This window comes from Pseudomyrmex gracilis, unplaced genomic scaffold (assembly GCF_002006095.1).
Source record: "Pseudomyrmex gracilis isolate BER0280 unplaced genomic scaffold, ASM200609v1 scaffold_120, whole genome shotgun sequence".
NCBI classification, from domain to species: Eukaryota; Metazoa; Arthropoda; class Insecta; order Hymenoptera; family Formicidae; genus Pseudomyrmex; species Pseudomyrmex gracilis.
Genome location: NW_018020704.1, coordinates 1 through 24,665, shown reverse-complemented (window position 1 = coordinate 24,665; position 24,665 = coordinate 1). Strand labels below are relative to the sequence as shown.

The following is a 24,665-nucleotide window of genomic DNA, read 5'->3' as shown; positions in this document are numbered from 1 at the left end:
ACAGATGTCTCATAATCTAATTAGTTGCTACTGCGACAATAAAAAAGAATTGTGCGTTTAAAAAAAAAATGGAAAATATATAAACGCACTGTAAACTTATGTAAACATAAATATACACACACACTGCGTAACTTCGTGCGACTTCGGGCGGCGGCATCGGGCGTTAACGAATACCGACGAACGTTGCCGATCAGTCGGTACCACAGACAGATTGATAGGTATGATAGTGTGGATGTGTAGTTGTGTACAAGCCGCCCGACGTGGTGGAACGTAAGTTTTGTGTGCGTCCCGGGGCCGCTGGGCCAAAAATGGCGGAACGGACGAAGGTGACGGCCCCGGCTACCCGGCCCGTTCCAATGAAGCTGTTTGCTACCTGGGAAGTGGACCGCACGCCTCCGAATTGCATACCCAGGTAAATAGATAATATCGTGTTTTGCGCCAATCTCGCCCCAGCAACCCGGAGACGACTCGCGAAACTCTTCGCTCGATATTTCCGACGTAATGGATGCGCTAAGTAGGTTTCTCAGACTCTCGACGACGACGTATTTTCTATTGTCCCTTTTGTCGTCACTTAAAGTGTCCGTCCTGACTGAATTTTCGAGTCTGCTCGCGAACGGAATGAAACATCGTGTCGCATCACAATCGAATTACAATCGGATGACGCATCGCGTCGCAGTTTTACTTGCGACTACTTCGAAACTACCGCAACTGTCAACGGAAAACTGTCAGATCGTCGCTTTTTGCGATGAAGAATCGCCCGTTCAATAATTCATCGATATTTCTCATTTTTGTTGTTTTGTATTTTTTTTAACGAAATCTTAGATAAATTATTGTTTATTATTGTTAATTTTAAAAAATTAAAAAATTTGTAAACTTTATTGGTTCGCTGGTTTTTTTTTTGAGTAACTGTATAAGTTTATAAAATGCGCGTTTCAATGTTCTAAAAATATTGAAATCATGCATGCGTATATAAAATTATATCAAGTGTCATTTCTTATATAAAATACTTTACTTAAATTATTATATCGTTTAAAATGTTTTACATCACACCAATGACAAAGAAAAGTTAATTGCAAGAACTTAAAATGTTCAAAAATCTGTTTGAACCTGAATGCTATTAATGTACGTAGCAAATGATATAATGACATATAATTATCGTAGTTTTGTCTGACGCGGTCGTGCTGCCAAATTGTGGTTGACATGTATTTGGCAAGAGTCAGCTGTTTGAGTCGAGCATAAATTCGCACGTAGCTGTAGTTAATGCCATTGCCGGATGTAAAGTTGTTGATTCTCTCAAGAAGCTGCTAAAAAAAGATTTTCTGCGAATTACGTTCGAAACACAAGAGCAGATTTCCTCTCGTCTGTAATAAAGAGAAATACACACAGTCTTATTAGAAATATTGTTTTCTTGTTACTTCAATATGGTTTCTTTATTTATATTATTGTTTATTTATATACGTTTTTTGATGTGTATTATTTTTTGCACGGAATATCTGTTTTAAAATTTTAAAAATATTTTAATACATGTATATGTTCGTCAATTAAATAATTTGAATTGTTTGAAGTAACTCTGAGCAATCTAATTTATTAAACCAAAGCGAAGATTCAAATTTTACATTTGAATATTGAAGAAAATTAAACGTTTAATTTTGCGAAATATCGATATTGGATTAAATACACCCTTCGTGTGCATTGACCTTGTATTGCGAGCAAAACAGTACATTCAGTATAAATGCGCTCATACATAATAACATATGCCACCTGTGGTTCTATCCCTCTGTAGTTATATTTAGTATTTGCCCCCGCTCTCCCTGGAAACCCTATTCATAAATAAAGACAACCACTTTACTACCCTCGCACGTAATTAGGGTTTCGTCAACGATTTTCTCGATATACCTAAGTTCTGTCGCTTTTATCGAGAAGCAAATTTTACACACGAAGAGAAATGAATCGATCGGACAAAAGAGTTTCATTTTTCGAAGAATATTATACGCGATCAGAATTTATAAAAATTCTATTTTTATCTCATTTTTTATATATTCTCCGTCATCAAATTTAATTTATTCGTAAACGTTGATTCTGTTTTTTGCAATTTTTTACTTTAATTTCAAACTAATACGTTACCGGTTTTCTTTTTCAGGTTGTGTTCTTTGACATTAACTCGGCTAGTGATACTCCGGCCATTGGGTTCGGACTTGGCGTCCATTAGCATCGCAGTTAAGATGCAAAGTTCCAAGAGAACATTACGCTCCAACGAAATGGCTATTCCAACTGGCGGCATACTCGACACAGAACTAGAGTTACAATTCGCGCTTCAGTACCCGCATTTTCTCAAGAGAGACGGCAATAAACTTCTGATATTACTGCAAAGACGAAAACGATATAAGAACCGCACGATGCTCGGGTATAAAACACTCGCGGAAGGAATCATCAATATGGCACAAGTAAGCTTGAAATTCGACCGAGGAGGGATGTAATCGCGTTGTAATTTTTATACGCCAAACATTGACTTTGACTACGGTGCTGATGAAATTATCCAAATGTTCGAACACAGGTGCTGCAGAAGCAAATGGATCTCGAATTGGAACTTATATCGGACAAGGCGGAGAAGTACGGCGGCCATGCAGTCCCGCTAGCGCGCGTGAATGTCGTCGCTCTGAGCTCCCAGCCGGTTGATCACGACAAAAGACTGATAAACGATCCCAACGAGAGGCTCGGCCCAGAGTTCAGTGACGAGGAGGAAGAATTCAGTTCGGAGGGCGAGGCGGAAGGTAGCGACAGCGAACCCACGTTGGAAGTGCACAGGCGGAAGAGTCGCGCCAAGATCCCAACAAATGCCAGGGTGAGCGCAAAATATTTCCATGAAATAAAATTTAATAAAAAACAATCCATGTATATCGGATCAGATTGTAAATTTGTTCATTGTTTTTTTTTTACAGCAAAGAAACTTAAAGCAAAAATTCATAGCTCTGTTAAAGCGGTTTAGAGTATCCGAGGAGTTGGAACACGATCAAGAAGAAATAGGACAAAAATTGTCAGGTAGTTGTTAAAAATAATTAGTTACCATTAACGAAACTTTTCTAAAACTTTTCATTAAACCCAGTCAATCAAAATTAAAGTAAACGCATTATCTATCGTATAAACGATCTACTTTTATTTGTGTCGAAGGTGGCGATATGGAAATAGAAGAATTGTTTGACGAATTAGAAGACTTGTCGGACAGTGGACCAGAATTGGACACCATGTCTGTTAGTAGTACACCAAAACCGTCGTTAAGACCTTTTTTCAGCTCTAGTCGATCTCTTCTTGTGCCACCTCATTCTGGTAAGGCCTTCTGTATAGTTTATTTATTTGCGTATCTAGATAAAATGTGTGACACATGACAAACAGTAACATGCGACATGTGGCAAGATATTTTATCGTTTTATATTAGAGAGTGTATATCTCATTGCCGATGTTGTGTTAAAGCAAATATTGGTATCACATTAACTCATACGTTAACATTGTTTACGGTAAGGATTAAACTTACATTTCGTTAAAAACACGTCGTGTTTGATGCTTTTGCTATAGAATATCAATTACACTTTATAAGCATTCACTTTTCGCAGTTAATTAAAAGTAGTGAAACAAAAATTTAATTGTTCTCTTTTTCTCCAATATTTAAATTATAACATAAAACGTCAAAACATTTAATAAAGTCTAAAAATAAACGATTAGTAACTGCCAAAAGTGTATCACTATTTATGATTCAATTAGGCTGTTGATGTCTTGGCAAAGCAGCATGATGTGGCTGTTGCAGTTCAAATATCTTTGCAAATTTATCCAAAGTTTTTATTAACATATTATTTTTAAGAACAGATGTTTTTGATTAAAGAAATTAATTAAATATTTTTTTATACATATGCGTATCACTATCAGGCCGGCGAAAACAGGGCTTTTTTTTTTATTAACGGAGTGATACATATCTTTGGCTAAACAAGCAGAGTGCAAAAAATCCTTGGTTGCAGTTGTTTTTTTAAAGTGTGTAAGGAAAAAAGTATTCAAGAACTATCTAAGATGTAGGCTCTTAAAAATTTCATAGCTCACTCAGATACAGATCTTCTAAACTAAGTGAAAATCTGGTGGGTTGGCTTTGCACTGTTGCATGTTACGATTCGATAGTAGTAACCAGCGAGGACACTGGAACTGTCTCGACGACTGCCACAAGTCAACAACCCGTGAGTCAACTAACTAAGGAGAAGCATCGTATTGGACACACCACTCCAGGTATGTAAATGTCATCTCTCAATTCTGTAATCTTACGAGAGAATCGATTAGTTGAAAATTTAAAGACTCCGCTTCTTATTACCAACAGCACGTATCTTGCGTTTGAACATAGCATGCACAATGTAAGAGAGAAATCTCTGAATGACATATTCAATATCAATATTTGAGTTTAATTTTTTCCCACGCAATATTAATATGTGTGAATTTAGTAAAAATTCGTTCAGATCTCGAGAAGAAAAAGAGGTTTTGTTTTTATAATAATATATTGTATCTCTAATAAAATATAAAAATGTCGAAGAAAAAAAACTGAAAGAAATTCAGCGACAACAATTTTGTAGATTGGAGAAGAAACTCCAGCGCATGAATGACCTTGCTAATCGACAGAAGCTTGGTGTTTCAATCACATTTGGTAATTAAGTGGCTTCGCGATTTACACTTACCCGCGCGAACAAAAAGTAATTAATGTATATAATATATAATTAATATATAAGTATTTTTTAATATATAAAATATTTAATATACATATATATTAAAAAATACTTATATATTAATTATATATATCAATTCTTCTCTCTTTCTCCCCTTAATGTGTGATGCAACGTATTTCTAATATAAAGCTAAATGCAAGAATAATTGAAGTGGCACAAGTCTTTCATTCTTTATTTACTTCAAAATTTATATCAGATGCTTTGTGTAACGTAGTTGACTTTTGTAATTTGTGTGTGTAGAATGTAATTTATACACGCATAGCATGTTGCTCTTTTCAATCTCGTATCTTCTATTATTCTTACATTTCTTTCTGAATTAAAATAGTAATTTGCTAAAAGGATACACACATAAATCTGTATCGATATATTATGTAAGTCACAATGCGAAAATAAATTTGTGTTGACATTTGATTTCCTTACATTTATTGTTAGTACGTAAATTGTTTTGCGTAAATTGTATTGCTTTTTTTTTTTTTTTTTTTTACAAAAAGGAGTCGCAGTGTAAATATATGATGTATATGTACATTTGTAATATGAGAATCCGTGTTTCTTCTACATGCGCTGTGTGTCTCTTTGCGGCTTCTTGTATGTAAATCTTGTTAAACTTTGATCTGTGATACTGGCCTGTATCTCTCTATCTACTTGTATACGTACGTATCCTTTATTCTGTCAATCTTTTGTACTTTTGCTTTCTAACAATGCTGCGAATTGCAACACCTCACACGATTTCATTTCTTATCTGCAATAATATCCCGTAATAAATCTCTCTCGCGTTGAATCGTGAATTTCGATAAGTTGGTCTCTGAGCGATCTTAACTCTGACGCGCCTAATTACTGCTGTTTTATTGCGATTTGTATTTACACCAGGCGTCTCTTCACGCACAAATGCGCATCGCACACATCGTATTTTGAGATATTCTCGTAAATTGAATTTACACAGCTACGCAAATACAAGGATAAGTAATAATATTTAATGTGGAAATTAAATTTTGGGTATTATATAACGACACACACACACACACACAATGCGCGAATATTTAAATACGATGAGTTCGATCGGAAACTAACAATTTAAGTATATGAAGACACATCTAGCGCCTATCGTATTTTATTGTGCAATTTACTATACGTGGCACAATAGCAGTGCTTTTCATCACACTTCACACTTATCTAACTTGAATACAGAAATTTTCAAAAACACCGATATTCTAAATTTTAATCGTAAAACTAGAAAATAACTATATATATTTTTTTTATGTTGATATGTAAATAAATCTTATGTTATAAATGTATTAATACATGTGAGACTTGCAATGTTAGAGAGATTGCCTAATTTGATATTTGATGCTTTCGCGGTGTGTAGTATTAACATACAAAGATGTTTTTTCGGGTTTGAACCGCGTTAGTGTCATTTTTATACCGACGTTTCGTGAACATTACAGCTCACTTCATCAGGGTTTGAAGAGCAGCCTGATATTGATTGCTAATTGTTTAATGTCGAGAATTTATATATATATATATATAAATAGTCTCTGAAAATAAATATCGGTGATTTCGAAAAATCTGTATAATATTATCTCAAAATAATGCTTTCAAGCATTAACTACGTTATTCCGATAGGAAGTAACAACATTTCGTTGCAGAACGTGGCGTGGACAGGCAAAGCGATGACAGCTCCCGAAGAGCCGATAGTGATTCTCATCCTGAGAATTGGACGGATCACGAGGCAAATGATCCGCCGAATTACGTAGCGGGATCGCCGCCAAAATCGGAGCAGCCTAACAAAACCGAAGGTTCCGAGAGAAGAAGCAGACTTTTTGCGCGCGACAGGGGAACGCCCGGAAGTAATAAATCTAAAAAGCACAGTCTGAGCGTTGATTTGAAACCTTCATCCGATTTAAATACTGAGGTAATTAGATGTTTTTTTTTCTTTTGTTGTACAGTTGGATATGCTAAGTAAGGTGGTGTTGAATGAAATAGTATATGTTTAGACAAAAATATATACGATGTAATCTTATAATAAAAAAAAGATTTTTAAATTATTTTTGACTCGTAATCTTAGCCGAGAAGAGCTTTAGTTGAGCAACTCGGTCGAGTATTACCAGACGATAGTTTGCCGGAAGCCGTGTCGCTCGTATCGATAGCGGATCCCGGTGGTGCGGTTCTTGCCGCGAGACTCCAAGAAAGGAATCTTAAAGTTTTGACGACGGCTTCTCCGGCTGATATTCGTGCAACGTTTACGTGTCTAGTAGCACGAATACAAAAATTGTAATTATCTCTCCTGAGAAAAGATTTATTAAGAAAAAAAGTGCATTTACTGTAAATTTCTTAACGATAAAAATTATATATTTTTAGTTGCAACAGTTCCGCAAAACCGCCGGCACCCATAAAAGTGATTATTGCTGGTGGAGACAGCTTCATAAACGCGGTTCTCCGTCACTACGTTGATTTGTTAAGCTTTAAGCCGCCGGATTGGCAAAATTATATGAAGTTCTTGGTGGTGCCACTCGGTTCGAACACGTTAACGAAATATTTAAGCTCTATCGACTTGAAATATTCCATGCTATTCGGAGATGAATGGAAAGAGGTACTGGAAAGAGAAGGCGGCGGATCGAGTGAAAGTGCAGCGCGCGTATCAGAATATCTGGCGGCATCAAACACGGTTCTATTGCTACCTATTGCTGAAGCTATGGTTACATACAGGTAATTGATACGAAAATTTATTTTAAAAGAAAGTTATTTTTTGAGAGAACGGAAATTGAGAAGACGCATGTTTAATTAATGTGCGCAGGGAAACTGATGACAGCAGTCAAATTTTTATTCCCTTTATAAACGATGTTCGTGTGGGTTGCCCGGACAGCAGTTCTTCCGCATCTGTTGACCTGGAAGAAAGTAACATCAGCATGTCTGGCTCTCCACCTTCTTTGCCTCCTTCTACGTTACCCATTCCACCTCCCGGGAAGTTAACACCACCTAGCAGTCCTAACGTAGGACAGCCCGCAAGAGAAGGATGGGAACCAGTTGAACTTCAGCTGGATTATTGGGGTAAACAGACTCAAGGTGAAAAAGGAAAGAACACGTTGCGCCAAGCTTTCAGAGCGTTACATGTGCAAAGACTTCCCTCGTTAGGCGAAGCTCCTGGACACCATTTGTCTATGAATTACACCACAAAAGAGAAAAAGCAAAAAAGTAAGAAAAATGTTTCTACGATTTTCAAAAATATAAACATTTTATTTGTTCTGTGCATTAAAAATGTTTTTTTTTTTTTTGCAGTAATGAGGCTGGGAAAAAAGAAAGAGAAAGAAAAAGAAAGTGAGCCAAAGAGTCAAACGGTAGATGGCGTAACACGTCTCATATGTTCTGCAAAAACTCACAACATTCCATTGAGAGGTAAAATATATCTTTATATCGAGATGCAATTCTGTTAATACAAGTATAATATATGATCACATTTAATTTTCGTTGTACAGTGAGTATTGACGGTACCGAATGGTACGGAGTAAAATTCTTCCAACTATCAGCGCAATGGCAAACGCACATCAAGACGTTTCCTATAGCATTATTGGAATATAATCCTCAACAACAAATCTCAACCGCTACATAAATTTTTGTTGTTTTTTATGAAGACTTCTGGTAACTCACATATTTTGCATCATTATCGATAACCAACATTTGACTCGTTTCGAATGGGAAAAAAAAAAAAACGATAATATCAACTTCTTAAGACTGCCCGGTAAGAACTAGAATTATAGCAGATGTTATAAATTTCTGATTTTGAGATGCGTATTCATTCCATTAATTGATAATAACGATAGAGAGAGTGATGAACATACTCGGGATACTCCTATACATACAACGTGTATAGTGTGATAAATAGATATTGTGTCTACAGATGATTTATAAAGTACATGCTCATACTCTACGTTGAAATTACGTTAAAATTATATGTAGATGTGTGTCTTTCTCTTTCTCTCTCTTTTTCATAGATATATAAGTTGCATCAATATGAGAGAGAGAAAGATTATAGAAATTTTGCTAATATATTCTTTCGTCGACATATCACAAGCAATGTTCATATATCGAGTATATGCATTGATATGAAGAGTTTTTGGTTGATTGACAGAGAACACTTGTGTGTTGCAAAAAATTTTAATTTGTAACACATATGGCAACTTGTCGCTTCTCTAATTTTACTAAGATATATATTCTTTTTAAAAAGACGAAAGATATTTGTAGATATCTATAGATCGTTGTGACGTGCAATTTGTTTGAATATAGAGTGTTTTTTCCAGTTAGCGACACAAGAGTAATTCTGTCTTTGTTTCTCGCTGAATATTGAACAAAGACAGAATGGCTATTGCGTCGCTAACTGGAAAGCGCCCATAGTAAGTAAGAAGTGAAGCAATTTTGCGATGTGTTCAACGCATGCAAAACAGAACAGTTTTGTGTTTACAGCACTAATTTTTTATTAGATATATAAAAAACAAGAGTGCATGTAATTTCGGCACAGCTCGGTGTTTGAAATAACGTAGAGCAGGCTGTACATACACATTTGAACGTTAGAAAAACAACCCGCGCAGATACTATATATATATAATGCGTTATTATATATGGATAAAGTCTGTGATACAGGCAAACGGATCTTTAGCGCACAAGATTAGAAATTTATGTGTTGTACAATGTACTGTATAATCGGGAAAGAAACAGATTAATGGAAACGAAACTTGTGAAGATAATGTGACAAATATGTAAATAAGAATTCTTAGAAATTGCTCATACGTAATGATTGTACACACTGTTTTCGTTATCTGGCTTTCTGATATGCTTTTGTACATTTTAGATGAGATTGTTTAACAAAATTTCTCTGGCCGCGGAAATTGAAACATGCGACATATAAATATTTCCGCTTTAAAAACAAACTTTTATGAAAAACATTTTTATTTTTATTCAAACAATTGAATTATCTATTGTTTGTATATTATTTGTTCATTTTAGTTCTTAAAAATCTTGCAAGAGGCTTACAAATTTTTTTACAAGTCATATAAAAAAAATGTTAAAATGTCTTGAATGTTATGTAAGTGCAAATATTTGCAAGAGCGAAAAGAGTTACTATAAGATAGTCATAAAAAAAATCCTCTTTGACTTTTTGTCTTTTTAGATTTATATAAATGGAGCGACAGTATATAAAAACTAGCGTAGAGTACTGTTTTTAGTAATGAAACTGTCTGACTGCCTAATGCCAAATTAAATGACAAAAGAGCCTATCTGATTTGTCTCAACAAGAAAAAAATGATGTAACGATATCTCTCAATAACGCAATTAAAACGATGACATTGGTGATGATCGTGTCTTGCCAAAGTAAACATAACGATGAGATATCTCCGTTTGCGCTCCTCTTTCTCGCTAGTCCGCAATTAGTTGTTAATGTGTCTCGAGTGATACATACGTAGTTGTACGTTTTACATTGTCTATGATTGATGACAATGTTCGTCCAAACTATCGAATAAAATAATGATCCTTGATGTATATATTCAAGCGTGCGCGACAAACACACACACACACATATATATATACTGAAAATAGTGTAAAGAAACACGTGGCCATAAAATGATATAGTCTTTGACGATAAAACTCACAGCAGTTGTTGATAATTAATTGCGAATATATGTATTATTGATCAAACTCATCAGAACTGTGTCTAAAACAAAACGAAAAAAAAGAAACAAAACAGGAAAAACCCGTTATTTTGTATATACATATGTGCGAGATACATATATATGTCTTTAAAAGAGGAAGATGCATCTTGTTTCACTGGGCGTGCTGGACTGAATTCAACAATTAAACCTGCCATATATAATTATTATTACATACGCAGATTCCCGACGTTACATCGGATAGGTTTAAATTTTTTTTGTCTGTTATTTTAAAATCCATAACGTTTTTCTTGTGTGATATCTGTGTACTATTCTCTCTTTATATTTGCGCTTTACTGACTTTTTATTTGCAAGTATTTTCTTAAAATAAGATGCCAAATCGAACTTGCTGCATACTAATTCTTCATTTGACATTTAGTTTATATTGAACATACACGGCGAGCGTACATGTATTTACACGAAAGATGTATATCGTTAGATAAAATGACTCTTTATAAAATCAGAAAAACGTAATTTAATTTATTTACGTTTTTGAAGCAATATAGATAGAAAGCGTTTACAATAGGAAACAAATTGTCTACTTCTCTTCGATTTTCACGAGTGTTATATGTGCTTCCGAGCTTTGTAAAGTGCACACTACCAAAGATTTTAGTAGAGTACTCGAATATAAGCGCGTAAAACTTTTACGACTTTTACGACTCAAGCATGAGTACTGTTTCCTTTTTTTTTTTTTTGATAAGAATTGTGAAGAATAGTAGTTCCTGTGTTTATTAATTCTATAATTGCCGCTTCTTTCCGCGTTTCTCTCTTTATCACTTATACAATTAAGATAATTAAATAATATTAAATTATTATGAATAATATATTATACTCTTTACAGTCTCGTAAGGTATATTTCAAGAGTAGCAATCGCGTGCTTACAGTCTGATTGCAAAGGAACGATAGGATTCGGGTAGTTTTTCGAAATGTGCAAAAGTGAATAAAACACTTTTGTTGGATGAATAATTGATTGAACACATGGAAATATTTATATATCTATTGTTTCGTTTGTTTCGAATATGAGAAAGATGATATATATTCTATTGCAAAGGACTGTTGGCGTGTTTGTTGTAAGCTTTTCTTAGAAAATTTTATTTTTATTTTATTATGTACAGCAAATTTTATTGTATAAGGGCAGGCCAGAGCTCAAGCTCACGATAAAGCTTACAATAATTAATAATAAATTACAAGAAATATTAATTAATATATATTAAAGCTTTCGATAAAAATTATTAGATAGTTTCCAACTTTCACGAACGTAGACGTCTTCATTGTACTTATTACGCGACGTCTTTTTTTTTTCTTTTCTTTTTTTTTTTTATTGTGTACATGTACGAATTGTTGTCAATAATATTTACAAGAATTGAATAAATAAAAGATTTGTAATATAAAAAGAAAACAAACACTTTACTGGGAAATAGATAACAAAGCAAAACAAACTGAATAAACTAAAGTTGTTCCTATTATTTTATTCGTATTGTGCATATAAATAATTTCCAATTAATCGAACACAAGAAAAACGTGTAAAGTTTTGTGTGAAAATTGTTTCTTCGTACCAAATGTTATCTGTGTGTGAATATACATATATACTGAGTATTATGTAATTCTGAGTATTAAATAATATCTGATATAAATATATACATAAATTACATGTAGATATTAACATATGTTGAAACAAAATGAGAACACACGTGCGCGCGCGTGTGTTGAACAAATAATTCGATGTTCAATGATAAATACATACTTGTTAAAAATGCTTTTCAAATGTTTATACCGATATGCTCTAGGATATTATGCAACTCTTACAATACGTAGAAGAAAACGTGTCGATAAAAGAAGTGTCTTGACACTTCGCAATAAATGTATCTGTCACGTTGGTGTATGTGTTGTGAAATTTTTATATTACCCTTTTGAAGAGTGTATATTCGAGAGTTTGTGTAAAAAAATTATAGATTTAATAGAGCAAAAAGCAAAAAATGAAAAACTGCCAGGAGAGAGAGAGCAATCTAAACAGAAGAGAAGAGAAAGTTAAGCGCATAATATTTCTTTCAAGCTCAACATATAAATTATTAGACAAATTAAATATAAAAATGCAAAAGTTTATTTAATATAGAGAAAACTGATAAGCATTTTTTAGAATTACACTTTTTCGAGATTATCTTTGGTTTGCTCGGAGACCGAAAAATAGTTCTCAAATACAAACTAAATGTGACGTAGATAATTTGTTTTTGTTTTTTTTTTTTTTTAATAAAAGCTCGTCATTTTTGTATTCTTGATAACAACAAACATACTAAAATGTGTAAGTTAAATAAAGTGCTCTGTATGACGTTAACTCGTTAATTAATATATACATATATATTTTGTTTAAAACTTATAGAGGAAAAAAAAACTCTGTCCGGAGAGCCATTTTATTTAGTAACGGCAGCTCGTACAATCTCACAGACGCAAACGAATGTATCAGTAACAGTAATATCTCAGACATAAACTCATCCTCTCAATCTCGGTTAGGATATATAAATGATATATTCGACTAATTCAAATGTGGACAAAAACAAGTGTCTACAATTGGAGGATAAATAAAATATACAAACAAAATATACAGAAAAAAATAAAGTAACAACAACGAAAAAAAAGAGTACATTGCCGGTTAGCTTTTACAATCAACTCTACATTTCTCCAATTTTGAGACACAAACACCTAAAGTCGTTAGTTCGCACACATTTTATGTTGTTTGATACATTATAATAATCGATATATCTCTCGTAAGAAGCAAAGATTCAATTCATTTTTCTTTCTCTATCGTTGCACATTTAAGATTTTGTAGCGCAGAAATAAAAATTTTTTTCATAGAACCATATCTTCTTTCAGAAAACACGTATACGTGTAGCGCTCTTTTTTCGCTTTTTTGAGCATAGCACCAAATTACATCCGATACAGTCACCTTATATAACATGCAATGTATACTCTTTTTACACATATAAAATACATTTATATACAAATGAGTTGGTTTAAAATCTACGCCGGTTATACAAATTTTCATGTGTATTTTGTCTCTTTAGTTTTAAATTAAGAAAAATATTAATCAAATAAATATATATAGGCACGTTCAACAAATTGTAACAATATAATTAACATATAAATATCGCAGTTTATATATATATATATATATATATATATCTAAAAATATATATATACACATACACACACATTATTTTCAAAATTATAATTAACATAACAAGAGAAGTTACAGTTGTATCGTTTTTACATTATAAACTATAACATATTCTTTAAATAATTTTACATATAAATAAATCAGTGAAATATTAAATTAATATTTACTCTTACATAAATTAAAATTATATATATGTGGTGTTACACAGTGTTGGTACATATTCCGCTTTCTTTGTTCGTTTTCTTGTAAATTTGTATGAAGACTGTATCGCGATGATAAAGGAAGACATCATTTTCTTATACTTTTACATACATCGCGCTTACATCTTGATAAATTTCTACAGAAAAAAGAGATATTTATATTTTCGATACTATCCACACAATAACACAAACGGTTTAAGAATTATCAAAATCGCTTCGAAAACATCCTAAATTTTCAGATGATTTTCAGCCACACTTATGTTACCTGCAAAATACGTATTTTTAAACAAAACAGGTAAAATGTCATATTATTGATGGAGCGGTGTACTCGTAATCGTTTCTAGATAAGAATTTCTTTTTTTGTACGTATGTACACGCATGTCATTATATGCCAACATATATACAAATAAAAAAATTCTTTTGCTAGAAGCAAATTGGGAACATCGCTCTTTCATATATATTTTGTTTTCTTTTATTATAATGAGAAGCTTGAAAATAGGACTGCGTGTGTATTTCTGTAATGTATATACTTTCTATTATAAATAGACTTCGGTCTTTTACGGCACTTAGGTAGAATTCATTTTAAAGGCTTCTCTCGATTAATTCGAAACTGTTTCAAGTCTACAAATTTATATAGCATCTCTTTAGATTTCTTTCATTATTACGCGAATATTACGGATAGATTCGATATATATATAAAAACGTACGGAATATGACTGAGAAGATAGATCAGCCACTTATTGAGTATATATCCCTTTTAAGTCTTCGATTGTGTATCTACATATATTGTGGAAAATATAATTTACTTAAGTTTCACATATAAAGCAATAAATAATTATTAAAAACATAAATATTTATACTTATAAAACAAAAAATAAAAATAAAATTTCGTCAAGACATCAGAAACTCGCGTAATATTGCATTTCGCAAGAAAGTGACGCAAAAAGTCTAAATATTTGGGCGCTACAACCGACTGGAAAAGCGTTGCTCAAATAATATTTTATCACAATCCGTTGATATATCGATAACCATGCAAACAAGTGTCAGCGTCATAATTCTTAAAATTGCTTCAGTAAAACTGCTTAGACGAGCTTTAGTAACAAGTATTAGTTTTAGTGGTGGTTTTAACAAATTTCTTATATATAAATTTTAATGATTTATATTAGAGAAGAGAGAATAAATATTTCATATTTAAATATGAAAAAAAATATATCACATTGTTAAATATTTCAAAATACATGCATACATACATATACACGTGTGAACACACACGTACGCACGCGTGTGTACCCATACGTGTAAGATTTTTTTTTTTTTTTAGTTTGACAAGTTTGTATTTCTATTTCAACTAGACGTCTATAATTATATGTATTAGTACCTAACCAAACATGCTGTATGTGAGATTTCACTTAAGAGTGATGTATCAAATTCGATTACAGCATGCCAATATAAAGTTATATCGCCTGAAATATAGTTGCAAAATCGTTATAACAGATTTACTCTTTATTTATTGCACCAACATAAAAAAAAAAATGCCAACCACAATCATCTTTCTCGATAACGGCTTACTAATACATACTCGTATATATCTATTTATGTAAACATTTTTTTAATATCTTATTTGCCTTACCATACATGCATATATTTCTTGCATTTCAATATGATAGCTGCGTAATTTTAAGACAATTGTCTCAGTTTGATTGCGTGCACATACTTTGGCCTGCTGAAATTCTTATTTACAATCGTGATACTTCGTGAGTGAAAATAAAAAAGACCACTTCCTGATTCTGATGACGCGGGAAAAAACGATTTCGGTGAGTAAATGTTACAATCAATATTTGCGTAAAATAGTCTGTAAATGTACAGTTTTGATCGTACACACTGATTGAGAATTTAAGTGTACATATTAAAGCGTCACATATGTTATACATATAATTATTAGTTGACTCCTGCGAAAGCTGTATGTGTGCGTGTGTGTGTACGTGTATGTGCAGTATTGTGTTTCGAGAATGTACGTCGTACTGTAATACGGATTAAAGTAACATCGTACATATTGGTAAATTGTTTTCTCTCTCTTTTTCTTAGTATTATCAATTACCTACATTTTTTTGACATAACTCTATATGTATGGATGTAATGCCAATGCTCTGCCGCGTAAACCTTTCTGTCCTCCAACACCACCCTTTGGTATAACGTATCCTCCTGCATGTCTTGCTGTACCCTCTTCTTCCAAGTTGCCATTACTTTCAATCAGATCTCGTAAGGGCCAGCAAGCCAAATGACGAGACTTGCCGTGCCGTGCCAAAACGTGATAGCCTTGTCTAAAAGATATTAAAAACCATACATACATACATACGTACATGTTACTTTTTAGAAATAATATTAAAATGTTTTTGATTAGCTTAATTAAATTATACCTAGAACTAATTAGTCCTACAAGCAATGCCCAGTGTGCTTTGTGGCCCCTCTTCAAACACGGAGCATGATTGAAATCAGAGTCATAAGGAATCAACACTAATGCTCCATGTGCCAGAGCATGAGTTAATGTATCTGGACACTGTTGTAGATCTACTAGTATGTCGGGTCTGTGATCAGGTAGATATTCCGCTGCCAATGTTCCCATAAAATCGACACTGTATACTTCTCCGTGCTGCGTAAATCCTCTAACACGAGCTTCAGCAAGAAGTTGGCTTACCGAAACTGGTTTTGTGTATTCTTGTGCTGCCATTGCAAGTGCTACTAAACCACATCTGTACAGAGAATATTTATTATTTTATGCTAAAGTATTAATTAAATGTTAACTATAAAATTATAATATATAAAAACAGTGTTAATAATTTTTTCTAATAAGATCCAGCTTTTTTTACAGATAACGAACGTGAAACAATACTCACTGTGGCCCGTCTTGAAGAATTGGCTCTACTTGACAGAAATAAGTTACCTCAGCTTCTTTCAATTCATTTCGTGCAATGAGAGTTTCAATTTCAGTTTCTATGGGAGTGAGTGTGATTTTAGCCCAAGAGGGCAGGGAATCGGTATCGTCGGTATCATTGTTTGGTATCATTGTGTCAGTGTCTTCTGTTTTTTCACACATGGGTGCTCCAGGTAAGTTTGAAAGAGGTGGAGGTGGTGCTGGCATTTCTCAATGTCAATAATGTAAATAGATAACGACTGAGTTCTCAATAGAAAAAGAATATAAATATTCCAACAGCTACGAAATGTCACCCATTGGTACAAAAAGATATAATTCTATCATTGCTCACAATGACGATTTTGACGTCATTTAATACGAACACTCTTTGATCGCTGATGTGGAAAGCTCCTCGGAATTTCCTGCAAAACCTGCAAAGCAAAATTTAGTACGATTTAATTATACGAACAAGTCTATTTGCGATTCAAACGACAGCGATTGCGGGGTTATTCGACCTGAACGTCTATAGAGAACGATCGAACATCTGTTCGAAAACATAAAGTTTTTAAATCGTTCAATCAATTTTCAAGGGCACAAATGCGAAGAAATGTGACTACTCTCTCGCACAAAGTTTCGGAAAGTCTCTAGGGGAAACAGATACGTCTTAGAAGCTAAAAAAAAAATCGCACATACCCTCTACGAGACTTAATGGCAGCGCATCACGCAATCGACATTAGAAGGAATAACAACTAATCGCATCCGCAATGGGGGTATAAACGGCATAAGCGTACATAATAAAAAAAATACGAAAGATATTTAATTATCCGACACGAGCTCTCTATCGTACGACGCGACAGTTAAAAAAACTCTCAAAGAATAAACGACAAGTTGGCTCTTTTTGTAATTGTCGAAGCAACAGAAAGCAACGAGAACAGTCATCGTTACTATACAACTTTGACGTTTGCAGTTCCTTCCTCTCTGCCCCTCCCCACGTACAATATTCAACCCTGTGACAAATTGTGACTCATGCATATATATATATTATGTAATTCTCAAATGAGAATACTAACACTCGCATGCATCCATATTATGGCTTACTCTTCTCTTGTGGCCGAGAGTTGTTATTAACATCGAGCGAAACACACTGACCACACTCAAGCTGCTCACAATTGTATCCTTCTAGAAGCGCATGATATCTATCAACGATATTTTTCGATTGAGCACGAGTACAGCACGTCGGACATTACTCGCAGGTGTCTCTCCCGATGTCTCTAGACGAATGAGATCTGCCAGCGTTATGTATACACTACACCATCCGTTAGACGAGAATCCGATGGTCCTTTACGAAAATGCCTATTCACATGAAGCTGCATCATTCTCGCTCTTGGACAAGTTGCACCCAGCCAACTCATGCGCATTGTGAGTTCATTCGAAGACAGAACGACATATTAAATTGGGAAATTCTGCGGACCACCAGTTTGTCATCTCCGAGCAGCTGATTATTCCGTCAAAATTGACCAATCGCTTGGGTCGACAGGTAAAACCGGCCAATCATGTGGATTGACGTTTCGTAGAGAAAAACACTGCTCTCTCTCTCTCTCTCCCTTGGCGATTGCAAACGTTGCATTTAAAATGAAATAATTATTATTGTAAGCTGAGACATGATGTGTGTAAAAAAAAAGATTAAAGAGAGATAACGCATACAATGTAAATATAATAGGGTTGAATATGAGATCGCTAAACTAAAACATGAGAAAACTATGTTTATATAGACATCTATCAGCAACTATCATTTTTTAATACATATATATATATGTATACATATATATATATATATATATATATATGTGTATATACATATGTATGTATATATTTACACAGCTCACATAAATTTTTAATTCTTTAGCTTAGTACAATCTTTTACAGTAATCATTTTAAACATCTGCCCTAGATACAATTTGTCATAAATACAATGTGTATTATTATAAATATAATTTGCTCCCTCCTACACACATACACACATACATTTCCAATGTACAAAATTATACATAAATTAAAATCAAAATCTTTCAAAAAAATTTGTTTGTTATTTTTGTATCGAATGACGGAGGGTAAAAATATGTATAGAGATCATCATTTCAAAGCATTTCAAATGAGACAGACATTTTTCTATGTGACAGAAAAAATAAATAACATTTTCTCTTTACGATATAAAAAAAAGTAACAATATGTAATTTAAGTTATTTTAATTAAAGGAAAATGCCGATGGCAAGAGAAATCGAAGACTGGCGGTTCTTTCGAGTCCTTTTTGTGTCCGTCAGCCAATAGCTTCAGCACCACAAAGTTCGTTTTCGCTACTTTCAACAAGTTGTTAATCTACAAAACACAAAAATGTGCAAGATGACAATAATGCTATAAAGCTGCAATAAACTTATGTTTTTATGAACTTACTTCGTTTTCCATTAAACTATTTGATGGATAAAGCAATAACGCGCGCTCTAACATATTTCTAGCTTGATGAAAATGTCGGCAACCGGCAACGTACTGCATTTCACTAGTTACTTTTTCCTGCAAGAATGGAAATTGAAATATAATCAGAATAAATGATCAAAACGTTAATTAACCATAACGTTAATAAACCTTAACGTTAACCGAGTATGTTTATTCAACTCTTAATTTAAAAACGACACAAATGAGTAATATCAAGCATTGCACTTACATTTCTTTTATGCATTTGCGCGTTTGTCATATCAAGAAATTCTTGATAGTGCACAGGCGGTGGCGTCATCAAAGTTGAAAACGGCAATAATCTGTGCTCGTATCTCACTCGCTCGGAATCAAACTGCATCTCTGGAAGTGGTATTTTTCCGTCCATACGGAAACCGACTAGAGCCTAAAGATTTCACGATATTTACCTGTACTAAACTGCATATTTATAAATCTACATGCATATAGGATAGTATATATATACTTTATAATATCCGCCACATATATTTTGCAATGCCTGGTACATCATTATTTCTAAATTGTATGGCCTTGGAGTAGACTTCTTTTTCTTATTTTTAGAACTTTTCTTGCCACCTCTGCCCTTATGCATATCGTTGTGCACGTCCTGTTCCATTAAAATCGTATCGGCTCGCGTAATTGCGGATACAAGCCAGCCGTACAAAAATTCATACAGGTACCAAAAGATGTAGTGATATTCGTGCACTGAATATAACTCAAGCTCAAAACCACTTAGAAGATACATGACCATTACACGTAATGTGTGGTACAAAATCCAAGTACCGAAACAAGCCAAGTGAGCTCTAGGTGGATCGTTCTTCAAAGATAGAGTGTGCAAATATCCGTCGACTCTTTCTGCCTAAAATGCGTATTGTGTTTGTAAGTCTTTGCTAGACATGTGTGTAAAGCAAAAGTGTCAACGTTTGGTACAGAAATAACAACCAAAAAAAAATTCTATAACGAGCGAACTCTTACTTCATCTTGCAATGTCGCGAAATCTTCTAATAAATGTGCCAACTTATCTCTCTGCCTTGCTCTATTATGTCCACTAAGTTGTAACAGGTTTCCAAATAGAGTAACACAGTGAGACAGAAAGCTGTCGACATATTCCTTGGCCTGATGATTTTGAAGCAATGTACTTTTTGGCATCAACGCAGGTGGCGCAATGAAATTACGCGCGGCATCTCTTAAAACGTCGGCAAAGTTGTGCACACCAAAGACACGATTAGTAGAAGGCAAGTAAACAATTTGCAACATGGATCTAGACAATATGCATGGACTCTGACGCGAGAATTCTAAGAAAAAGTCCTAAAAGGAAGTTCATTTACTGTATATATGAGCCTCGCATCGATAAAGAACGCGAACTCTTCGTTAATTACCAAGGCTGCGTGAAATCCGGTGTGATTGGTGATCTTGGTAACCATTTTAAATCTGTTTATCAGTTCCATTAGATATTCTAGAGTATCAATCCTTGGCTTAATTTTGGTGTATCGAGGAAACGTTGGTGGTAGTAATCGTTGATTCACCATCGGATCGAATCCCATAATGTTTGGATAATTAGCTATAATTAAAACTAAGTCTCACACACTTTCTCGCAAATAAAAATATATATATTCATATACAAGAAAGAATATTTAAAACTTGATTTTTTATAAAACAGTAACATCAAAGTTAAAAAAAAAAAAAACTAAATATATGCATAGTATATACTTACAAACTTCATCTGCTTTTTCTCCACGATTTACTGTTACGATCATGATGTTAAGCATATCAGCGCAATTTGATAATAGTCTTTGACAATCGCTTAAATTTTGCTGCAGCTGTTGTTTCCGACCCATTAGTGTTAATACTTGATAGAACATTTTGGTAAATCGAATTCTTGCATACAGTGCTATTCCATCATTATACTGCAAATTAAATTGTTAAATACCGATAAGATTGAAGAGATATTTCAAGTTTAAACAAAAAAACAATATTAACCTCTTTTTCAGATTCAACATCCACAAGTTTTATTCTGCTCTTTCTGTGCAGCTCTTCCTCTACTTCTCGTAACATTGATATTGTTTTCTGTTCTGTAATGTCTTGCTGTAATCTATAACCATAGGTGACACTTTGAAAATCTTCTTCTTCAAATACCAAAGCTTTGTTAATGCAGTCCTTGATAATCTCAATTATTTTATACACTGCATAACAAAAAGTCTTCAAGGGCTTGTCTAGTATTTGTCCAGGCTGATGCAAATATAAATTGGTGAAAACAGTTTGTGCAAGACTGTGACCTTCCAACCAGGACACTATACATGCATATGTTGAATCAATTATTCCTATTATTTCTGCTGGTGTAAAATTGTCCAATTTAATTGTTCCTGAATCTACTGCTTGCGTAAAAGTGCAAGGCTTGTTGTTTCCTCGATTACACAGCATGCCAGCATCCATTTTTGGATCCATCATCTCAATAGCAGACATGGCTTCAAATAATCCAAATAACTCATCATGTAGCAATTCTCCCAGTTCTAACTCTAAATCCAAACAAAAATATTAGCAAAAATTTGAAGACATTATTACACATGAATACTGCTTATAAATTATTTTTATATAATGCATTTACATGCTGAGGATTAATTCACAATTTCTGACTAGGTTAATTAAGAGATTAAGTTTTATATAAAATTCTTTTTTCCCATAGAAACATGATTTTTAGTCTGAGGTCATTTAAAAGTCAACATATTACATACATGACTTTAATTGTTTATTGAACAGTTTATTACTGTGTTAATGAAAATATGCTGTCCCATTAAAAAAAGATTAAACTCAAAACTTTCTAAATATTTAAGTACCTGTAATCGCTTCGAAAAACTCTTGAGTGATATCCACCCAATTGTGTGTAATTGGAAAACTGCAAACATGAAAAATTAAATCGCCTTAATTCAAATGCACAAACGGTGTCATTAGGTTAAATTGCACCGAGTGTTCAGTTCAAACTGTGGAAACGTGACGAATTTCGTTAAGTTCTTTGTTTGCAACCGACTCGCTAACAAACCTCGCTACTGCTATTTATGAACATCGAAACTTACGCTGAATCTTTATCCTCATTCATATCAATCGAAAGCTGATCTTCCACCATGGTCGCCATAATTGTGGATGATGGTTTGGTTTGGTGCTGTTGTGGCTCAGTGGGCCGTTAAGGCAATCACACATAAAGGCCATCGCACATGAATCTCCGTAACCATAAGCATAAGACATAAGCATAAGCTCGAAAACCAATCAAAAAGTAGCTTTAGGTCAAAATACTGCAGTAACTATAGGCTGTGTTCCAAATTTACTGCCAGCACGCTGCCAGTGCTAAAATTGTATAATATATGTGACTTAAACTATAGATCTTTTAGCGCTGGCAGTGAATTTTGAAACACAGCCATAATATAGAAATAGCTATAAACAGAGAGAAACCTGAGAGCGGCCATCCTATTGTAATTTTTTACGACGGTTTCAGCCGCTGGTTTTAGCCGTATTTCCACAAAAGTGGAACTCAAAGGCCGGTCTACATTAAACGCAAGTGTCAGATCTCGTGAAATTGACCAATTGCAGAGTCAAATCAGCCAATCGACCAACGTGATTGATCAGTTCCACGACACCTGCGACTTGAGTTTCATAGAGAACGGCCTTTGAGTTCCACTTTTGTGGAAATACGGCTAAAACCAGCGGCTGAAACCGTCGTAAAAAATTACAATAGGATGGCCGCTCTCAGGTTTCTCTCTGCTATAAACTTAAACATAAGATAAATTTCAGCAGGTTGAAATTTTTTCGCACGGAAAAATTTCAACCGGCATATACGAGTAGTTGCTACGAAAAGTTGTGTCATCTCAATTCTACTTGATCTATGATCAGTGCAAAATTAATATATTTGCATATCTCATTACAATCTCCGTACAATAACTAGTCCACATCATTGCATGATTGAACATAGAAAAGTATTATTTTTCCAAATATTGCTCATTTATAAATCATAATTGTACTTATAAATCATATTTATTTGTTTAATGATTTTATTCTAAGTATAAGTTAATTGATTTTTTTTTCATTGTTAATTGGTTGAATTATTCTATACGCTCATTCATTGGCTAATTCTTACGTCGTATGCTTACATGTTACAAAAATTCATGTGCGACCAGCCGGATCTCGAATAAAAAATGCGCGTGCGTAAAATAAAACGCCTTCTCTAATTTTTTGATTTCTTGCGAATTTTCACTTTGCCAATTTGACATACATTGATTTTTTTTGTACCAACTAGCACAACACAGGCGCGCTACGCGCACGCTATTGTTATTTTTATTTAACGTGTTGTCAGTGGTCTAGTTTCCAACGAAGCATTAATTCACACCTAATGCGACATAGAATCAAATTTAAGTCGATGGAAACCTGTCAAATTGGGCTGATTTCGCTTTCGCTTCGATCTATAAGTACTCTACTTCCAATGGAAACGGAACACTAAATTTAATCCGTACCGGAGTGAAACCGAATTGAGAGTTTCGGTGGAAACTAGACCAGTGACACAACCTGTCACCGCGATGACAGATAGTATATACGTCTTATAAACCATATAATACACATATGAAAAATGTCAGAAATAACGCATGAAAATCAAACTCAAAAAATAGTGAGAGAGAGAAGTGGAAAAACATATATGTATGTATATATATATATATATACCGTAATCACGTGACCGAAGCCAATAACACCGCCGCGGTCGCGCGGCCAAGGTCAGTGATCCTGCCGCGGTCGCGCGACCGAGGTCAGTGACCCTCCCCTACCAAGGCCGCGCGCCCGCGGTCGGTGACCCTCCCCCACCAAGACCGCGCGGCCGAGGTCAGTAACCCCCCCCACCAAAGCCGCGCGGCGAAGGTCAGTGACATTACTCTGTAGTATGTACATAATACATATAATACAATATAAAGTATAATATAAATATATAATAAATTATATGTTTGTATAATATGTTTTATTTAATGTTATATATAATATAAATTACAGTCACGTTATTTTCACGTGTTGTTTTTCTACTCTTTCCTGTCACGTGACTTTAGTTACGTTTTTAATTTTCTCTACATATACGACGAACTCTGTCTCAACATCGCTTTTATTATTTACTCTTTCGATCTTACCGATTCGATTCGACTCGATCAACCAACCAACCAATCGGCAACGCGGAAAAGAGGCAACAATGGGTGCGAGATATTCGACTCCAAACGCTGACTTCTCGGTACACATGCCCTTTTTACTATAAAAAAAAAAAAAGGAGGACTAGCAGACAACGCGCGCTACGCGCGCGCTTTCATTTTCTTCGGATTCAATTCAAAACAATTATTATTCCAGTTATCATTTTTTTGGTTTTTTTATAAATAAAAAAAAACATTTTTATACTGTTTCTTCTTAATG

General features: G+C 34.0%; 3 protein-coding genes across 7 annotated transcripts; 1 reads left to right on the top strand and 2 right to left on the bottom strand.

Moving 5' to 3' along the window:
• The first annotated feature begins 10 nt into the window (after positions 1 to 10).
• LOC109856478 (phosphofurin acidic cluster sorting protein 2) lies at positions 11 to 12,431 on the top strand. Of its 2 annotated transcripts, XM_020431797.1 has the most exons (12): positions 11 to 412; positions 2,141 to 2,444; positions 2,555 to 2,842; positions 2,940 to 3,039; positions 3,169 to 3,324; positions 4,162 to 4,266; positions 6,398 to 6,663; positions 6,817 to 7,022; positions 7,110 to 7,457; positions 7,546 to 7,943; positions 8,028 to 8,144; positions 8,225 to 12,431. In XM_020431797.1, exons 1-12 carry the CDS (start codon positions 309 to 311, stop codon positions 8,356 to 8,358), a joined length of 2,526 nt encoding a protein of 841 aa, XP_020287386.1. In that variant the 5' UTR covers positions 11 to 308; the 3' UTR covers positions 8,359 to 12,431. The 2 variants fall into 2 exon arrangements, with proteins under 2 accessions (XP_020287386.1, XP_020287388.1); XM_020431799.1 differs by lacking the exon at positions 4,162 to 4,266.
• A 1,198-nt stretch (positions 12,432 to 13,629) lies between these two features.
• On the bottom strand, positions 13,630 to 18,176 carry LOC109856502 (UPF0692 protein CG33108). 4 transcript variants are annotated; one of them, XM_020431842.1, is made up of 5 exons: positions 17,801 to 18,176; positions 16,714 to 17,161; positions 16,237 to 16,569; positions 15,922 to 16,140; positions 13,630 to 14,084 (listed from the first exon to the last, which is right to left on the bottom strand). In XM_020431842.1, exons 2-4 carry the CDS (start codon positions 16,956 to 16,958, stop codon positions 15,939 to 15,941), a joined length of 780 nt encoding a protein of 259 aa, XP_020287431.1. In that variant the 5' UTR covers positions 16,959 to 17,161; positions 17,801 to 18,176; the 3' UTR covers positions 13,630 to 14,084; positions 15,922 to 15,938. The 4 variants fall into 4 exon arrangements, with proteins under 4 accessions (XP_020287431.1, XP_020287430.1, XP_020287432.1 ...); XM_020431841.1 differs by lacking the exon at positions 13,630 to 14,084 and having other exon boundaries at positions 15,308 to 16,140; positions 17,801 to 18,172; XM_020431843.1 differs by lacking the exon at positions 13,630 to 14,084 and having other exon boundaries at positions 15,308 to 16,140; positions 17,829 to 18,172.
• A 603-nt stretch (positions 18,177 to 18,779) lies between these two features.
• Positions 18,780 to 22,403, bottom strand: LOC109856501 (N-alpha-acetyltransferase 35, NatC auxiliary subunit). Its single transcript, XM_020431840.1, has 10 exons — positions 22,307 to 22,403; positions 22,070 to 22,128; positions 21,216 to 21,751; positions 20,950 to 21,142; positions 20,615 to 20,796; positions 20,211 to 20,543; positions 19,702 to 20,094; positions 19,450 to 19,623; positions 19,182 to 19,298; positions 18,780 to 19,106 (listed from the first exon to the last, which is right to left on the bottom strand). Exons 1-10 carry the CDS (start codon positions 22,363 to 22,365, stop codon positions 18,966 to 18,968), a joined length of 2,187 nt encoding a protein of 728 aa, XP_020287429.1. The 5' UTR covers positions 22,366 to 22,403; the 3' UTR covers positions 18,780 to 18,965.
• Positions 22,404 to 24,665: the final 2,262 nt, after the last annotated feature.